Raw genomic sequence first — 19,988 nt, forward strand, 5'->3', positions numbered from 1 at the left:
ACAAAACAGCTGGGGGTGGCCTTTTGGAGAAGTTAAAGGGTCAACCCACCAAAACAAACAGTGCCTGCTTTCCGAGAGATTTCCTGCTCAACAACGTGAAACAAATCCACCACAGGCACCATCATCAATTTGTATCTTGTCATTGAGAAGACACCATAAACACTTTTTTTTCCAATTACCATCTAAACAATTCTGATTGTTATCTTTGTTGATTGATATATTGTTTATTCTTATTAGGATATTTGTTTTGTGTGTTTGCAGGGGGGAGGTGGAGTTGAGGCTGGGTATGCGTTTTTTTCTTGTTTATTATTTTGGTAATTTAATTATTGATGCATTTTAGGATTACCATGTTGTACATTGTAAATTACACTTGACACCACTAACTTGAAAATTGTTTTAAAGACCATTGATTTACTAAATAAATTGTATATGTGTGAATAATGTGTTTTGTTGTGTTTTTGAGTGTACTTTAGTGTGACACACAGTGAACCTCAGACTCGCTTTGTGACATGATGTCTCTTAAACATATGATCTTTACTTATATTTAGTTTAAGCTTGTGGTGTAGCCTTTTTATTAACTAATGTATATTAGACTGTTCATCAGCATCATGAATCATCAAAATCAATTGGTCCCACCTCAGCAGCATAATGTATTATAATCACCGGTGGTGTAAAGTAACATAAAGTAGCATATATTTACTTAAGAAGTTACTTTATACTTCTACTCCACAACATTTCAGAGGGAAATATTGTACATTTTATTCCACTGCATTTATTTGACAGCGATTTTTACCCGTTGCTTTCAACATCAATATTTTACATCCAAAATATATGATCAGCTCAAAAAATATCATGCCTTTTTATAGATTAAACTACCCAATAGCGTATGAAGTAGTTAAAATTACATCAAACTTGACCAGTTGCAACATTGAAATGCTGCTTACACAGTAAATCATCAGTAATAGCAAATAATGCAATACAACACTCTGAAATTGCTGCCTAATGAGTACTTGTAATGTTGAAACAATTCCATAATATAATGCAGACTATAGGCCTATAGTAGAGTCTGTATAAACATAGAATTGAATTGATCAGCCCCATTGTTAAATAGATATATAGATATCCAATCCAGATATTTGATTCAGTATCAGCCCAATATCGGTGTTGGATTGGTGCATCCCTAACCTAAACCACATATCATAACTTGTGGCATGTCCAAGACCACACCAAGGCGTTGTCAGAAGTGTGTTTGTCCCCAAACAGTAATCCCAAGGTGTCGACTACAACCAGTTATGTTAAACCAAAACAACAACAAACAGCAGATTTTCAGTGGGGGGTAAGTCACTCTTTAACATATCACATGTGAAATAATATTTGACTTGATAAACTACATTTGACCATATTGGAAATGGTATTTCCCATGTATTATTGCAGGCTGTTTTTTGTCTCTCTTTTCCCACCTGAAACACACATGTGCCATAATGCATAAAAATGTCAATATAAATTAGCCTAACTTTTTTTTGAGTGAAAAAAAGACCAGCATCATGTAACTAGGCTATTATTATTATTATTCATATTGTCATTAGATTTTTTTTTTAATTATTATTATTATTATTATTGTAATTATTGTTATTGTAATTATTGTTATTGTAATTATTATTACTGTGATATTATAGTATTCACATTTTTATTTAGGCCTGTGTATTCATTAAAAAAAAAAATCTCGCTTAGATCTAAATGATTTTCTTAGTATGCATGATCACACACACACACGCACATCCTGCATGCTAAGAACAACAAACGTGTATTACGGTATTACGCAGCAGCAGGCAGCTCCGTGACAGCAGGCTTTTGCTGAGTGGGGGCTGGTCTTTGTCGTCATTACTGCTCATATTTAATCAATGAGGAGGCAGCGGCCACGGAAAAACTGGCTGCTTCTGGTTTCCAGGCATAAATACAAAGCGGTGCCGGTCTGAGGGAAAAACGGGCACAAAGGAAAGCGGAGCACTCTGAGGTTTTAAAGCTGAAGACCAAGAGAGCCAGGTAACCAGCTGCTCTACTAAAACCACATAACAGAATTATTATTTAACAGCGGGGCGGTGGGTGATGGTCAGTGCAGGGATTTAAATGTTGACCAAAAAGAACAGGCTGTATACATGTATTCGTACATATCGCTGGAAATACAGTGAGAACAGCTTATTTCTACTGTAGTTGTCGGCGCTGTAAGCGACCGTAACAATCAGATAGGCTACATTATACTACATAATAATCACACAGTTGTTCGTGTTGATAAGACAGGAAACGCTGCACGAAACTGTGTGACCACAACGATCACATTAAATGTTAGTTACATTGATGTATCGTAGCGTGTTCTTAGTCTGCTCTGGCTGGAATAAGGTGGATTTGTGTTTTTCGCTTGATTTGTCCGCATTAAAATGTGTTTCGATTTTGCTGCGTCTCCATCACATGTTGTCTTTCGCAGACAATTAATCAGAGTAACTCAGTGAAGTTGTTCGCTTTGTTTCAAACTGCTGCCACTTTTTTTTTGCCACATCACAGTTACGTGGCAGTAAAGGATTTTCCCATATGAGTTGTCCAGCCACGCACTATATAGGATGACATCAAACACTTAGACCTTCTTTCTGTCTTAAGTCAGATTTTTCATATCTGTTAAAAGTTCTCATTTCATTATTTGCATTTTTGGTAGCCTACCACTTTCAAATAAGTCACCTTTTATAAAGGGTTTATTTGTTACCATTAATTGTAACTAATGGCTGTTTTAATGGTTAATCAATTACATTTCTAATGTTTTATAGGTCAGTTATAATCTACTAATTTTAACAATTAACAATTAAAACATTAACAAAGGTCAGGTTAGGTAAAGAAAAAAATCCTTTAGCTGCTTACTTGCCTAACCTCAGTATGTCATTGCTTTTTCACTTTCTAACAAGCGTGCACTTACAAATGTTAATAAGTCAAAAGGTTTTACAGTCCATCAGGTCTGAAGGTATAAATGTTAACATTTGATAATAAAAAATAGATTTTGGCTTAAGTAAGTGGTCAAACCGTCCAACCAGATTTTGTACAACCTGTCAAACCAAAAGTTGCCCTTATCACTGGCGGATCAACGGAGCTATAAAGCATTAGCAAATGCAAAATGTATGACTCTCAATAAATTAGTTACAATTTATAAACTCTTTATAACAGAGGCTTGTTAGAGTGGTAACCACATTGTATTTCTCAAGGCTTTCAAGGATGTGTTTTTTATGATACTATATATAGTTAAAAAATTGTTTATGTTCTCTATATCTCTGTGGTGATACTTTTCCTGCCATCATTGTGTAATTGAATGCATTAAGCATGTTGTGTGTATCTTTAGGAATACTACAATAGTCTCAGGGCACTCTTTATCTGCACCAGGGGACCATCCAGTGTGGCGTGTAGCACAGCCGTGAGGTGTCTGTGTGAGTGTGTGTGTGTGTGTGTGTGTGTGTGTGTGTGTGTGTGTGTGTGTGTGTGTGTGTGTGTGTGTGTGTGTGTGTGTGTGTGTGTGTGTGTGTGTGTGGTGCTTCCACTCAATCATCCCAAATCAGATCAAAATCAGAGCTGAGAGAGAAGTGTGGAATGTCTGGCCTTTGGCACGAAGCCCTCAGACTACACTGCATTTTTTTTCCTTTGATGTAGAGATGTGTAATTACCATGGTAATACTCACATGGGACTAGAGTTGGGATGATCTGTCCGGTGTCTGGTCCGGTCCAGTGTAGTTTGTAGTTGTAGTTTGTAAGTTTATTTGATTAGGACAATGCACTATAATCAACATTTCTGTAAATGCACCAGTGTTAGCCAGTTGGCTAATTTTCAACTGTAGTCCTAATTACCTAGCATGCATGTCTTTATGTCAAATGGTGTAGGCCACCATTTGTCACTATGACACCTCCTGGCAAAATAAAAAGTAGTCTACATTAGCAACCTGTGCTGTCGGCATTTTAGTTGGGGGCTAACGTTAGTAAAACTTTATTTAATGTATAATAACCAATAGCTTAGCTTACTAAACGTTCAAAGTAGTGTTGCCTAACACTGGTAATAAGCAATACGACAACAGGATTAACATAATGTTATATTTGTTTATAAACCAACAAACTAGCGTAGCCGCTAGTGTCTGACAGCAATTTACCAGGCCGCCCAGAAAGTGCACCGGCTGGGCTTAAAGCAAATTGAAGATAGTGGCCAAACAGTGGAATTGCAACTTCCGGCCTCTTTATTTACTAAGCCAGTTGCCCCTCTGGGGACAAATAAAGTTCTACTTGACTTGACTTACTTGACTATAAGGTCTATGGTCTCACTTAGACGCGGCTGAGTCAAGTGTGACACCTAGTGGCAAAAATTTGGCTTAATATTCAAATTTTTTACACCAGCCCAAGCCTACATGGGACTGATAAAGACAATGCAGATGTGAGTCTGGACCCAGCTGCAATGCCCACAATTAAAGAGAGAGGAAAGCTGTAAAGATGAAAGATGGGAAGTCAGACACACTCATTTAAGATTTTAAAATGTCCACCGGCAGATGCACTGTATTGTTGATTGTCATTTCTAAGTCAGTGGTAGCCCCCTCCCTCCTCACTTCACCACCACCATGAGCCACCTATCTACCCAAGGCCAGCCCAAACATTAATCTGTGTGCAGTGGTGTAAAGCGTGGCGAGGTGGCATGTGGCGAGTTTATTAACCAGCCGTGGAATAATTACAAGCAACCAGGGTGGGATGCACAATCTGTCAGAGGGGCCAGTGTGTAAAGTAATCAAAGGCTGTCTATGAATTCGATCTTTCATTTAAAATCAGTGTTGCTGCCTACGAATTTTTAGAATCAGGTGAATTTTTCACTGAAATGTGCTTTATTTTAAAGGTGAAGCCCAACATTAACAGATTCATTCTGAGTGAACACTGAATCATTAAATCTATAATAGAGAGTTTTCTCATGAAAGGATGATAAGATGTTACAGTTTAAATGTTTCCTGTATTACAGTAAAGTGACACAATCATAGACCATATAAAAGAAGTGGCTGTAGTGTGACGTCACCCATTGGTACTGGTTTGAAGACTTGAGATCGCCATCTTGTTTTTTGGAGCCAGAAGTGACCATATTTGGATGAGAGGGTGGAGCTAACGCTAACTAGCTATCTTGGTTAGAAAGGTGCATCCGTAATTCACGTTAACTGTGATTCTAATTTGGGCTAGTGAAAAACATGCTTAAAACAAAATGTACTTACCAGTAAAAATGAACAGCCGACTTCTCACTGTCTTTTAGTACAACTAAAAGCTGAACAAGACATTTTTAGGCAACTAAAATGTTACAGTTAACTTTAATGAACTGAAATCACAGTAAAAGGGTGAAAGTTCTTAGACGAAAATACGGACAATGCCCAACGTCTTTTACTTTAAATGGGACCATAATTTACTAAATGAACATCATGTAGCATTGAAGAAGACCTAAAACAAGCTACCAACTAGCTACTAGCTACTAACCAACTCTTTTTGCAAACAGTGGAGTCACTCCTTGCTGGCCATTAGAAAGAAGGCAGGTTCGTGTGGCTGGGTTGGATCAGTGGGTAGAGCAGGCACACATATACTGAGAAGCTTATGCCTCGACATAGAAGTCCAGGGTTCGAGACTGATCTGTGATGATTTCCTGCATGTCTTCCCTCCCTTTCTCACCTAGCTGTCCTATCAATTAAAGGCAGAAAAGCCCCCCCAAAAAAGCTTCACTTTTTAGACCCGGAGGCTACGTACACTTCTTTTATACAGTCTGTCTATAAACACAATTTTCTGGACTTATTTGAGTTTTTTAGTGAACAGTTAAAAGCCTAAAACTGCTTGGTCATCCCATTTCTGGAAGTAGAGTTGGGATTTTTTGTACAACCTCACCTACTCCCAAGGTGCATAGAGAAGGGATATACTGTAGTGAAAAGGTCAAAACAGCAGTAACACTATGTAAAGAACCCATTGCAAACACATTACAGTGGGTTTAAATGATGACCCTTGTTGCAGGAATTTTGACCAAAACTATTAAGATATTTGCCCGTGTCTCTTTACTAAAATGTCACGATCAGACAAGATGATTAGCCATTTATCCAAATATACACTCACTCAAGTGCACTGTATGAAAGTAGACAGATGAGCAGGAAACTCAAGCTTACAGATCTTAATTTTCAGATATCAGATACACATCTTTACATAACAGGATTTCTGTCTTTTTCTGTCAAGGAAGTTCATGTGCCACTGATTCAAATAGTCCCAAATAGCTGCTAAAATGATATATGAGGAAAAATGTGTTTCGAAAAGGGAAACCTCTGTGTGAAATAGCTGCCTCCTGGGGTAGCGCATATATTTCACACCCTATTTGCATTTTTTACCTTTCTGTAATTACATGATGGTTTTCTCTATTACTCACAGGACATTTCCTAATTGGGACTTCACAAACATGATCTTTCATCATAAGTGATTTGATTTTCTACAGGTTATAAAACCATAATAATAGATGTACAATCTGCTGGCAGTGTAAATATGTTAATATTATATGTATGATATCATATTTGCATATATGTACTCAAAACAACGTGCAATAAACCTCAGATCGTGTGCTCACAGTCCAGGTCGTGGACAGTGATTTGGAAACTATGATTCTGGGAATCCAACTGATGATTAACAATGTTGTTGAACTGTGTTTTTTAATAATTAGTATTCATGGCTAAGGTAAGATAAGTTTTTAGAGAAAGAGACAGAACTGGAATTGAAACATGGCTTTATTTGGCGGCTACAGTTCAGTGTAACTGAGAGGTCTAGCAGTATAGGTTGAGTACAACAAGTGCAGACTGAAGTCTTTTAGGATTGTGCAATATGGATACATTAATGTATTGATACCTCTGCCAAGGAGGTAGTGTTTTCGATTCGGTTTTCTTAGTTTGTCAGCAGGATTATGGAAAAAACGGTTTTCATGACACTTGGTGGAAGGGTGTAGCATGGGTCAAGAAATAAGTCATATTTTGGACCAAATTCAGATCATGAGGCAGATACACAAATAATTTCCCCCATAACATTGTGAGGTAGGGCATGGCCTTGGCAGAGGTCTGCGCTCTCCAAGTGCCCTTCTAGTTACATATCTTTTTATGTTACGATGTACTGATATAGTACATTTTCTGGATTAGATATCTGGCAAATCAAGAAACAAAATAATGTAGAAATCCGATATTGCCACAAAGAAATTCTGCTCATTGATTGGCTACATCAGACAGATTTTTATTGTTTTTCAATATATATTGTCATATTGCTACTTCTAACAGAAACACCTGCCATTAAATCTGTGCCATGTCTTACCCACATTCAGGACGACAGTCATGAAGTCAGATTAGATGACCTGTGTGTTGACCCGTCCAGATTAGCAGGTTTAACTCACATCTGTGTTTGAGGTCAGAGATCATTCAAGACTCTGGTAGACTTTGAAACAGGTTATAGAGATTTACGGAAGTCCTTGTATATGTCCTTTTAGTTTGACTGGTTCCTACTTCAACTTATGTTATCCCCAGACATCTTTTCTTGCAACTCTGGATTTTGGTTTCCTCTCTGACTCTCTTTGTCAGCTCTTGTGACTTCTCCAGCTGAGTTGTCCAAATTGACAACTTGCTTACGACACAGTTTACCAAAAGTCAAAGTTAAATCAAGGTTAAAAACAAGCGGAGATGGAAACTATCCTCTGTCAAAGTAATGTGTATGTTAGTGCACATACATGTACATGACAATCAGAGGAAGATGAATGATTTGATATATGTATAATATTCAAATCCACTGAATCCTTCCTGTTGTGTGATCTCAACCTGTTGGAAACATAAGTGTGTATATTGCACATAGTGCCATATGCACTGTCCTGTGTCCTGTGCTGCTGTGGTAACAAAGCGAAGAATGTTTGTATATTGTGTAACACCAGGATATCACCGTCCTACTTCAGAGGACTTGGTGTTGTTGCTGGAAAAACAGACCCATTTCATGTTAAAGGCTCTTAGATAACAGTTATAGCAGTGTACATGAAAAAAAACTTACTATTGTTAGTAAATTTCTCCACTGGCTTGGAACATCTTCTGAATAGACTCCCACTGTGTTATTCTCACACACAGCTGTCCATACATTCACAGCAAGCAGCCTTGTGTACAGGAAAAACAAGGTTGCTTGTGTATTTTTCACTCTGAATGTTTGTGTCATTGAGCAATTTCAGTAACATTTGAGATGTGCAATAATAAATCATTTCTTATTTGTGTTTAGTCTGTTCTCTGACAGAAAAACACGGTTGTGGAGCGCTTTGGTAGCAGATTGGTTACAGCGCATGCAGCTGTAAATGTGGGTCATATAAGGAAGAATTCCAATAAGCAAATATATGGTAAATATCGCCATTCATTTTGTGAACTGTGAATATTTTTCAAAATTAGTAATGCTGTTTACGCCAAATTCCTACCCTACATATGTTATGTGGAAATTTCTTGTAAAAACAAAACAGCCTCTCCTCTCTACCAGCGGTGAATACACTAATTATTATGCAATGATGTCATCCGACCTTGACGATGACGTCTGCCATCTAAATCCTTTTTAAACTTCAATCAGTATTTTGATGTCAGGAATATGATTTATTTTATTGACAGTTTGGGGAAATGTCCAGCCCCCTGGCCACTAAGCTTTCTGAAAATGTATCAGATAGCCTATTAATGTAGCTGAACAAAAACGCCAAGGTTCTTAAAATACTGCTTACAGTTGTTCAAATTGACAACAATATTAGGGACTGCCAAAATCATCTGTGTGTCTGAAAAAAACCTTTAGACCCCAGAGGGTTAAGAATCACATGGGGTGTAGTTATTATTATCATTTTTGTACCTCGGCATAGTTAAAAAAAAAAAAAAAAGGTTGTATCTATCTTAATGAATGACGGAACACCTGCAGCTGCTGTGGAGTTTATATTGTTTATACATGTCCACGTTGTCTGCTTTGGTGATGTTTATTTTTACTAATTCTAAAAGTAGTTTCAGGCTATTTAATGTATGTAGCCAAGGTGTCCATTGCTCTTTTTAATTAATCTTTTCTGGTTATTTTTAGTGAGGAAGGTGGTTGTATAGTTAAACTTAATAAACAGTTGTATGTGCAGGCTGCAAAGTGTTTCTATAAAAATGGAATTTATTTTCAACTTTGTCATGACATTTAATGCAATCTTTTTATCGCCTAAAGATGTTTTTTTAATTTTAAAAGTATCTCATCATAACTCCTCCCCTTTTAAATGTAACGCAGTAACGTTTACTCAGTACATTTTAACTGACCTACATTTACATTTTTACTCAAGTAAAATGTTTTACTTGAGTACAATATTCTAGTCCTCTTTCCACCTCTGCCAGGGCAATCATTTGTTTGCACAATGCATTGTCTTATGTTTACAAGATATGGATATGATATGGATATTATCTTTGCACAGGATAATAACTTGTATGCAAATGGTGGATCTGATATCTTGTTCACACAAGACATTATCACATTCACACAAAATAATACATTATGCCCAGAAGCTGGGATCAGTAGCTGAAAAATACCCACCGGGCAGGGACATGTTACAGGAGTGCAGAAGGTAACATGAGCCACCCAACCAGCAGTGTGTGCATTCATGAGTTAGGTCAAAGTATGTTATGTTACGTTATCATTTTTTCAAGGTATGTAATGTGTCATTTGTAGAACATATCAACAATATGTTGAGTTAGATTTCTTACACTCAATATTCTTCTGTATGAGCGCCTGTCGCCTGCTCACTTCGTGTCATAATGGGGCCATTTTTAACTTGGGTTCTTTTCTTTATTTTGCCAACAGACTCCATCGAAGAGGATCTTGGACGGCATGCAAAGTTGTGAAATTTCCTCAGATAGCACTGATGATCCTCTTAGTAGCGACCTACGCACTCATCAGCAGCCTCGAATAGTAGTGATTGGTGCTGGCTTGGCCGGCCTTGCTGCAACTAAGATCCTACTGAAAAACGGCTTCACGGATGTCACTGTCCTAGAGGCATCAGACCACATTGGCGGGAGAGTTCACAGTGTTCAGCTTGGTAAGAGGATGCAGTTTAGCTCCTGTTACCCAGGTGGTGGTGATGGTTCAGCGTATATAATGCGTGCCTTTGGTGTGGGAGATCTGGGTTCAATTCCCACTGTGATACATCAACCAGTGTGTCCCTGAGCAAGACACTTAACCCCTGTTTGCTCCAGAGGCGTGCAACCTCTGATATGTATAGCAATTGTAAGCCGCTTTGGATAAAAGCATCAGCTAAATGACATGTAATGTACCTCAAACTTTGTGTTACACTTGTTTATGAATAACACCTACACAATGTAACTGTGCTTTGTGCAACACACTTATTCTGTACAATACCTCTGCCTTTTCATTTTTCAAAACATACAGCAATTTCATGAGTTTAATAGACTTTCCTCTTTAGCTATGAGCATTATTTTAGCTCAGTTGTCCAAAAATTCAACAAGAAAAGTACTAATGAAAAAGCACAATAAAGGGGTAACAAACAGCAACATCAGGGGAACTTTAAGTAATAGCTCAACATAGTGAAAGCTTTTTTGCAGAGGTTAAACTTCCAGGAAGTTACTGTTTACTAATTGATAACTCCCTGTTGTGCCACAACAAATAACAAGATATAACGTGTTAATCAGTGAGGTTTAGAGGTGCTGAAGAACAGATTTTGTTATCTTTGGACAGAGCCAGACTATGCTAAGTTGCTAACTCACACCTGGCTGTAGCTGCATATTTAGCGTACAGGCTTGAGAGTGGTCAAACTATTTCTTTAAGACCATCAGTATGTGGGTTTATAGTAATCATTTCCCATAGTTTCTTAGTAACAATGTAAGTGTTTTACATACCACTGTAATGCAGAGAAGTCAACTGTTCAGTAGCTGGGTAGCTCAACGGATATTGTTTTTGCGTTTCCCTGCACACTTTGCACACAAGTATTTCTTTCAAGCATCAATTTCACATTTTTCTCAGCTAGATTCACACAAAGCACTATTTGACTCCTGATACAAGAACAAATAATCTTCTGATACAAGCTGCAGGAACAGTATTTTCTAATCTGCCTCTTTCATATTTAAAATTAACTTTGATTAGTAAGTTCATATTAACTTAGAATACTGTCCAATCAGCCAGCCAGACATTCACGCTTAGTTTCCCTAAATAAATGGAATTAATGCACTTGGGTGCATGTCTAGTTCCAAGGTAAATAATAGTAATACAAATAATAAAGATGCCTGACAAATTCTTTCAACTGGCAAGAACAAACCAGTAGCGCGGATACTGTATGCACATAAAAGAGGTCACATGTAAAACATACATACTGCACTGTTAAATGTAAACTTACTAGTTGAGGATAATTGTGTCTGTTATATAAATGCCTGTTTATGTGCTTATGTAATCATAGAAACATTTAGCCATAACTGGCCCATGTTTTATTATATAAATGAATATTAAAAAAATGCCATCAGCAAAGTATTAAATGAATGGAATTCAAGTGGGCTTAGTGCAGTAGGTTAATTGAGTTGACCTCCTTCTTTAACTGTCCAATTACCTAACACTTAAGTGTGATTGTGCCTTAACAAAGCAGACTGCGGCCATGCAGATTTCAAAGAGATCCATTTTTTTTTTTTTAAACTCACACTGATCTGTGTTTCTTTTCTTCTTCTTTTTTCATAGGAAAAGCAACTTTGGAGCTTGGAGCCACCTGGATCCATGGTGCCAATGGGAACCCAGTGTACCACCTGGCAGAGGACAACGGACTGCTGGAGCATACCACAGACGGAGAGAGGAGCGTGGGACGCATCAGCCTGTACACCAAGAATGGTGTGGCTCACTACCAGACCAACATCGGGAAGAGGATCCCCAAGGACCTGGTGGAAGAGTTCAGTGACCTGTACAACGAGGTGAGGGGACACATGCACACAGAGACACACGTGAATGAATGCATGCATGGACAAGAGCACAGAGATACTGCCTCACATCAAAATATGTTTATGTAAGTCCAATTATGTCGCATAGTAACCAGTAGTAACCTCCTAAAAAACGGATGCTATGCAGCCTAAATATTGTTGAAGCTTTATTCTCATCTTAAGTTACCACTGATATAAAATGTAAATATGTTGGGCTGAATTGGGGGAAATGTGTATGAAATGATAAATATCTAGAGATATCTAGAATATTTCCACTTGATAGAACGGTGCATAAAAACATGGAGATTTGAGTTAGAAAATGTCCCTCCGTACAGTATAAATATCCTGCAGTTTAAATACAGGCTGATAATAGAAGTAGAATATATAAGAGGTTGTCAGACAGTGTACATTAAGATGATTTGAACAAACTTGAAGCTAAAGGGAAATAAAAGCCACTGCTAACATTCATCATAACACTATTAAATACTATCTTCAGCCATCTTAAGGTGAAGTAAAGCATGCTGACTTTAATAAGGAATGGCCCGTTGGTCCAGTTTTCTGTTCTGTTCTGTTCTCTCTGGCAGCTCTAGAGAATGATTATTATAGTTTAAGTAGGTCACGTCTGGAAAAGCATTTACAGAGAGAAAGTATGGAACATGATCTTAGGTCCAAAATGACCCACCCATGCTGTGTCCTTGTGATAAATCTTCTTCATGAAAGTTCACAACCCAAACCTTAACACCTTTACAGACAGTTTCATCATCCTAAAGACTAGATAGGTTCTTGCCTTGTCGACATTAATTAGCCCTGTTTAGTCGTCTTGTCTACCTTGCTCCAGTTTTCTTTCAGCCATTTAAAATCTTCATCATGCTTTATGTGTATGTTGTCTATAGATTGTAAAGCTCTTTGAAATAAATTTGCTACTTTGGGGTATATTAATAAAGTTGACTTGACTAGAATTACAAAGCTTCCAAGCTGCTGCCATTTCCAGGGTGTGTTTTTTCAATTGCTGCTGTAATAAAAAGAGAAAAAAACGAAAACCTCAACTTTATCACTCTTTGTGATGTCGTTCGGCCATTGCTGACATGTTATGAGTGATGAGGACACACGGTTGTGTGCTATTGCCTCTAGCGCACTGCAGCTGTTATACATTCTCCCTACTTGATAACTTACTTTCCTTTTCTATAAATCTGTTTAAATATTTCTTTTCCCCGATTAATAATTTGGTCTATAAAACGTCAGAATGATAACAAAAACACCCGTCAAAATTTCCCCAAAGCCCAAGTTGACAAATTCAGACTGTTTCTTTAATTTATTTATTTATTCAATGTTTATTTTGTATAGGGACATGTATGTAGCATAAACCAATGCCACACACCACAGCATTTATAGCCTAAGCAAATTTTTAATGCCCGTCCCTAGACAATACAAGATAATTCAAAACACAAACTCAACAATAGGTGCGTGAATTAAAAACACAAGATTCAGGACTCAACAAGAAAATACAGACAAAACAATACAAGACACAAACCAATATAATAAAGCACTGACCAACAGCCCAAAAATACTCTTGTAGCCGCGACTGCATTTCTTTTTAAAGAGCTTTGTGATTTGTGCTGCCTGTGGGGTTTCTCCATCATGCTGCAGTTCACCATTTGAAACAATCAAGTACAGACCCGATCTGCCCTGAACTGAACTAAACTGGTGGATTTTTTTTTCTTCCCTCTGCTTCCTTGACATCCTTCCTCATTCTTCTTCCTCCTGACTACTCTCCATCTCACCACCCTTTAGGTGTACGAGCTGACTCAGGAGTTTTTCCAGAATGGGAAGCCAGTTTGTGCTGAGAGCCAGAACAGCGTCGGCGTCTTTACACGAGACGTGGTGCGCAAGAAGATCATGTTGGATCCTGATGATTCCGAGAGCACCAAGAAGCTCAAACTGTCAATGCTTCAACAGTACCTCAAGGTGTGTGTGTGTGTGTGTGTGTGTGTGTGTGTGTGTAGTTGGTATACAAACCTACAAATCCCTTGACTTGTATCCCTTGTATAAGACTTATACTATTGATTATAAACATTAGGTTTCCAATTACATAGCAATTATGAGCTTTTATTTATTATTTACTTCCTCCTAACCTATAATCCATGTAGATATCCAGTGACAAATAATCATGCTCAGGGTTTGTAATTTCAAGCAGAGCTGTTCATTTTCCTACCACACAGTTGAGACCTGTGGTTTACTCATATCTTTTCTTTTTTACAGCTTTTACTCTGAGAGCAACTAATGATGACTATTTTCTTTATTAACCGTTCAGTTAGAAAATAGTGAAAAATGTCTGACACAAATTCCCAGATCCCACGGTGATGCAACTTTTTTTCTTTTCCCAACAACCCAAAAGGAAAACATTTAATTTTCAATTATATCAAACAGAGAAAAGCAGAAAATCGTCACATTTGAAAAGATGCCACCAGCTACTGTTTGACATGTTTGCTTGATAAACAACTTATGATATTAAGTAATATAAACCTACAGTCAGCAGCCTATTAGCTTAGCACAAAAACTTAAAACAGGGGGAAACAGCTAGCCTGTCTCTGTCTGACGGTAACAAATATCTGCCTACCAACCTCACTGATAACATGTTATATCTGGCTTATGTAATCCATACAAAACATAACTAGAAAAACAACTATTCTGTTTTAAGGTGGGTTATGTGTTGTTGTTATGTATTTCTTGCCCGGGAGCGGGTATTTTCTGCTGATTTTATGCCAACTGCTCAGAGCCAGAAAGCGAAAAAGCTCCTAAAATGTCAAAGCATTGCTTTTAATGACTAATCTATGATGAACAGCTAATTAATTAATCATGTCGTCTTGGCACTAAATGATATAACTCATTGTAAACTCATGATGTAAAGTGAAAATTAAAAGTAATTGTTAGAGGGAATCAACGTTGAAAAAATATCTAAGAGCTAAAACTGCCCCCCCCCCCCGTGATTATTGTCCACATGAGGCCACCCACCTTAATTGAAGCTTTGTCTCTTATATCAACAGCCATTTCATTAATATATTCATGCAAGTGCTACATTAGTGCTATATTCATTTGAGTGCTCCTGCCCACACACAAAGAATCAGGAAACAAGAGCATGTAGTGAACTGCAGCAGAGAACCTATGGTGGCACATTAGCTATTAGCTAACTGCTACCATGCTAGCTCACGATTTAATGAGGCAGATGCAGTAATATATTTTTGCTTTTCAATAACACGGCACCAGTATGTGTGCTCTGAATAAAACATTTTTAAAGCAGTGAAATCATGCTGATTTGTTCAGAGCTGTAGCTGTAGAGATGAATTGTTGACATACCTACAGTATGAATTCAATGGGATTTACTGGAGTTGATTCAAAATGCCAGGAGCGCGTTTGCAAAAGTGACTAAAATGTTGTCTTTGGGTGTATCAGCTAATTTGAGGTTTGTGGTTCAGGTAATTAAGCAGCAGATCATGTGGTGGAAATATAATTAAATGTTTAATATAACAGGTGATCAGTGATAATTAAGAGGGGCATCTGCCCTGAGCAGTAGCAAGATAACCCCCCTTTTTTGGAGTCCGGACACTGGTGGCGGTGGTGGCTGATGATTCTGATGAGACTGGTGGTGATGGAGAGGTGAAGGGGCGCTTTTGCATTTGTGACGATTTGCACTGAAATGACAGCTGACAGCAACAGCGTGAACCTGTTTTAGCGCAACAGCCGTGAATGTACCGCACGCATAACAGCCGCATGAATGTACTAAAGGCAGAGAGAGAATCATATTTAAACAGAGGCAGTGGCAGTATGATAGGCCAACAATTTAGGTGTGTCGCTGTGCTATTGGATAGATGAGATCAGCTGATGTGACCAGCTGATGAGAACAGCTGATGTCATGACTGACAGCCCCAGGCAATGAAAGCAAGGGAATAATGTGGGAGAGGAGTGAAAGGCAGGATGCATGAGAAACACAACTACAGGCCTAAGCATGCACAAGGATAGTCTTCCTGACTGAACTTATGCTATAGCTTCATTTTTCCTGTTTCAGGTGGAGAGTTGTGAAAGCAGCTCTCCCAGTATGGATGAGGTGTCTCTGAGTGAGTTCGGCGAGTGGACAGAGATCCCCGGTGCACATTATGTCATTCCTGAAGGTTTCATGAAGGTTGTGGAGCTCCTAGCCCAGGACATCCCCTCTCGCACCGTCAGCCTTAGCAAACCGGTCCGCTGCATCCACTGGAACTACTCAGCCCAGCATCAGGAGGTGATCGCCAAGAGCAGCCACACCCACCAGGACAACAATCACAATGAAACCAACCACGGCTGCCAACCTCGCCAAGACCCTCTCATCCTGGGTCACCCCATTTACGTGGAGTGCGAGGACGAGGAGTGGATCGCGGCCGACCATGTGATCGTAACTGCTTCTCTGGGTGTCCTGAAGCAGAACCACGAGGCCATGTTCTCCCCCTCTCTGCCTGAGGACAAAGTCCTCGCCGTCGAGAAGCTGGGCATCAGCACCACCGATAAGATATTCTTAGAGTTCGAAGAGCCCTTCTGGAGCCCAGAGTGCAACAGCATCCAGTTTGTGTGGGAGGATGAGGCTCAGTTAGAACAGCTGACCTACCCTGAGGAGCTGTGGTACAAGAAGATCTGCAGCTTTGATGTCCTCTACCCGCCCGAGCGCTACGGCTACATGCTGAGCGGCTGGATCTGCGGGCAGGAGGCGCTGTACATGGAGCGCTGTGATGACGAAACAGTGGCAGAGACCTGCACTGAGCTGCTGAGGCGCTTCACAGGTCAGCACGCCCATACACAAGGAAACAGAGCTTTGTATTTTGGGCACATGTTACCCATCATACAGCTTTTCTTTTGTGTTTTCTAGGATGATATCCACACAGGAATAATTCCTTTGTGTCTCATTCCCACTGTAACTGTTTTATTTAATCATTATTTAACCAAGGACGATTTCAAAAATATTCTTTATAAAAGATTCTTTTACAAGTCTGACTTCTGTAGATTTGTATGACAGAAAACAGAGAGAGATCAACTTCCGTCTTCAAACTCTCTCACAAAGAATGAATAATCTTAAACTAACACAATAGCATTGGAAGGCTGAGCTCAGTGACTCATACAAACTTGACGTGACTTGGTTGGGTCATTGCATTACATATAAAAGGAAATGACATAAGCTTCAGCTGTGATGTAAGTAGCTTTTTCCATGACAAAAGGATGACAGATAATACAGCTGAATGAGTGTCTGTTTTTGTGTCCAGTGAGCAGTGGCTAACTTGTCCGGTGTCACTGCCACAAAAGCAACACTGAGCAGAAGGATTGGTCATATGTTAGATAAGATGAAGAAACACAAACACACACACACACACACACACACACACACACACACACACACACACACACACACACAAAAGGTGTCACACATGGGTGCTTTTTCTCTGAGGCTTATCCAATGTTGCTGCTACTCGTTACCTAAAACGCATCACATTTTTCCACAACAGAGGCTTTTTTCCTGCTTCAAGGTGCTTCATTGTATGACTACAGGTTGACTCATTGTTTAGGAATAGATGAGGAATGTGCCGATACTGTAGGAAGGACTCATTTTTTCCACGGTAGAGGCAACCTCTCTGGTAAAGGGATTGCCTCAGAAATAGGTCACAGTGTGAGTGCAGCAACAGTGATTATCATTTCATGATGAGGTCAGAGGACTTCCTATAGATTGCAGACTGTAAATCGCACAGAGAAACTGCGCGCGCACACACACACACACACTCGCACATAACACCACGCACACCATGCATTCCTCATTAAGGTCATGGTGGTTTAATCCCCTCAGCTGTTGATTTAATTACATATAGACTCGCTGGTGCCTTTCTGCTCACAGAGGGTCACGAGTTGATTAGAGTTGGCAGATTGGACGTCCCAATAAAAGGCCTTAACTCAAAGCCGCCACATTCTTAGTGGGAACTGGTTTGATTCTGTTATGCAGTGGATTTTGTCGACACCAGACTGTCCATGACCGTCATTAAGTTTCTGCCGCTACTATCTGTACTGACTCCCTCTCTGACCATCTGTCCACAGGGAACCCCAACATTCCTAAGCCCTGGCGTGTCCTGCGCTCCTCGTGGGGCAGTAACCCTTTCATCCGAGGCTCCTACTCCTTCACCAGGGTGGGATCCAGCGGTGGGGACTGTGAGAGGCTGGCCATGCCGCTGCCTTATGCCAACAGCACCAAGGCTCCGGTAAGACCACCATCAGACAACACAGGGGGTGGACAAAATAATAAAAACACTACCATTTAATGCAATTCAGTAGCCCTGAAAATAATTACCCTTGTAAAGGTTTTAATGTTAGATTGTGTCAGAAGGGTGTCAGACTCACATTAATGATGATTGTGGTTAGTGTTGCTACGGCATTATTTTGTTGCACATTTCTGTTATTTTGTCCACCACACAGTGTATATTCATTGCACTCTGGATGTTTTTTTTATTCAATTTTAGCAGTTAAGTACCTTTACAGTAGTATCTTCACTGTTGTTTACACACCTGCATGCACTCTGAAAGCATCTGGCTAATGCGGCCGTGTCATCACTGCCATGTCACATCGCAGCACATGCAGAGCAAATACAGCTGGTGTCAGGGGGGTAATGAAGGCTGTTTTCTGGCCAGCAGTCTACATCATGAAACCTAATGTGTTCTGGCTGAAGGGGAGAAGGGCCGGGGGGGGGGGGATTTGTGTGCGCTCACTTTACACTGTTGAAGGAATGGCATGACCTCTCCGCTGCAGTCCTTCAACCCTGTCAAACTGAAATCTAAAGGCCTCAGGAAAGTTACCACAACCTCCTACATGTAGAGCGATAAAAGGGGAATCCATGACAGAAATGAAAAATCGTGTTGCTCGAGCAGCCAAAAATATGTCAGGATGAATGACACAGACGGCTCTTGTTCTGAATCTGGTTCTTCTCTCAAATCTTTAAACCTTTGCTCCCCTCCTCCTTCCTCAGCCTCTACAGGTCCTGTTCGCTGGAGAGGCCACCCACAGAAAATACTATTCCACTACCCATGGTGCTTTGCTGTCAGGACAGAGAGAGGCCACTCGTCTAATAGAGATGTACCAGGACTTGCACAGAGCTGAAACCACAAAGCCTAATATGTAAAATAAAATGAACCTCTGACTAGTGAAAAAAGAAATACAAAACTGTTGAGTTTTAAGCTTTTTATCTTGATGATTAAGTTACACTCAAAAGCATAACTCGGGCATTATTACATTAATACGTTAAGAATTTTTTTTGTACTTTAGATTCGAATCATGCTACATTTTCATCTAAGATTTACTGTTCAAAAGTTGCCAATGGTGCTGTCATTTCTTGTCTTTATCATTCTGTCATGTTTTTTAATCATTAATTTAATGTTTATAACAACAGCATCTGTAATTTAAATTGTTTTTGTAAGTGCCTTCTGTACGTACTTATTTCAAAAATAATGAAAATGCTAAATAAAAATTGAGAAAGTTTTAACAAAATAAAAGTTCTATCATCATCTAACAAGAACAGTTAAGTCTTCTTAATTCATTCAAATATTAAACACACTAGTGGTAGCCATCAGATATCTCCTCTTCATCCACTTCTGTCCCAATGAATATTTTCCAGAAAAGTAAAACCTCAGGCAAGAGCTGTTTCCATACAATCACCCTTTATGAGAGCAAGGCAGAAAGGGAGTGCACATAGAAAGAAAAGCTACAACGCTATAATATAATATGTATAATGGATGGTGTTAGAAATAAACTCAACCCAGTCCTCACTTCTGTTGGACAACAGTGTTGATCCTCTTCTTCAGTGGCAAACACCATCAGAGGCTGAAAAGATGGGGGACTTTTAATTAGCAACAGAAAACTGGGACCTTAGTTTTGAAATCCTGTATTTCCTCCCTACTTATTTTCAAGTAGCATGACAAACCGCTCCACGTC

At 39.2% G+C, this 19,988-nt stretch overlaps 1 protein-coding gene across 2 annotated transcripts; it reads left to right on the plus strand.

Annotated features, from left to right (window-relative positions):
• Positions 1-1,931: 1,931 nt before the first annotated feature.
• Positions 1,932-19,574, plus strand: smox (spermine oxidase). Of its 2 annotated transcripts, XM_078261418.1 has the most exons (8): positions 1,932-2,043; positions 8,311-8,425; positions 9,889-10,123; positions 11,767-11,993; positions 13,791-13,964; positions 16,063-16,807; positions 18,105-18,265; positions 19,027-19,574. In XM_078261418.1, exons 2-8 carry the CDS (start codon positions 8,423-8,425, stop codon positions 19,177-19,179), a joined length of 1,698 nt encoding a protein of 565 aa, XP_078117544.1. In that variant the 5' UTR covers positions 1,932-2,043; positions 8,311-8,422; the 3' UTR covers positions 19,180-19,574. The 2 variants fall into 2 exon arrangements, with proteins under 2 accessions (XP_078117544.1, XP_078117552.1); XM_078261426.1 differs by lacking the exon at positions 8,311-8,425.
• Positions 19,575-19,988: the final 414 nt, after the last annotated feature.

This window comes from Sander vitreus, chromosome 2, assembly GCF_031162955.1.
Source record: "Sander vitreus isolate 19-12246 chromosome 2, sanVit1, whole genome shotgun sequence".
Classification (NCBI taxonomy): Eukaryota; Metazoa; Chordata; class Actinopteri; order Perciformes; family Percidae; genus Sander; species Sander vitreus.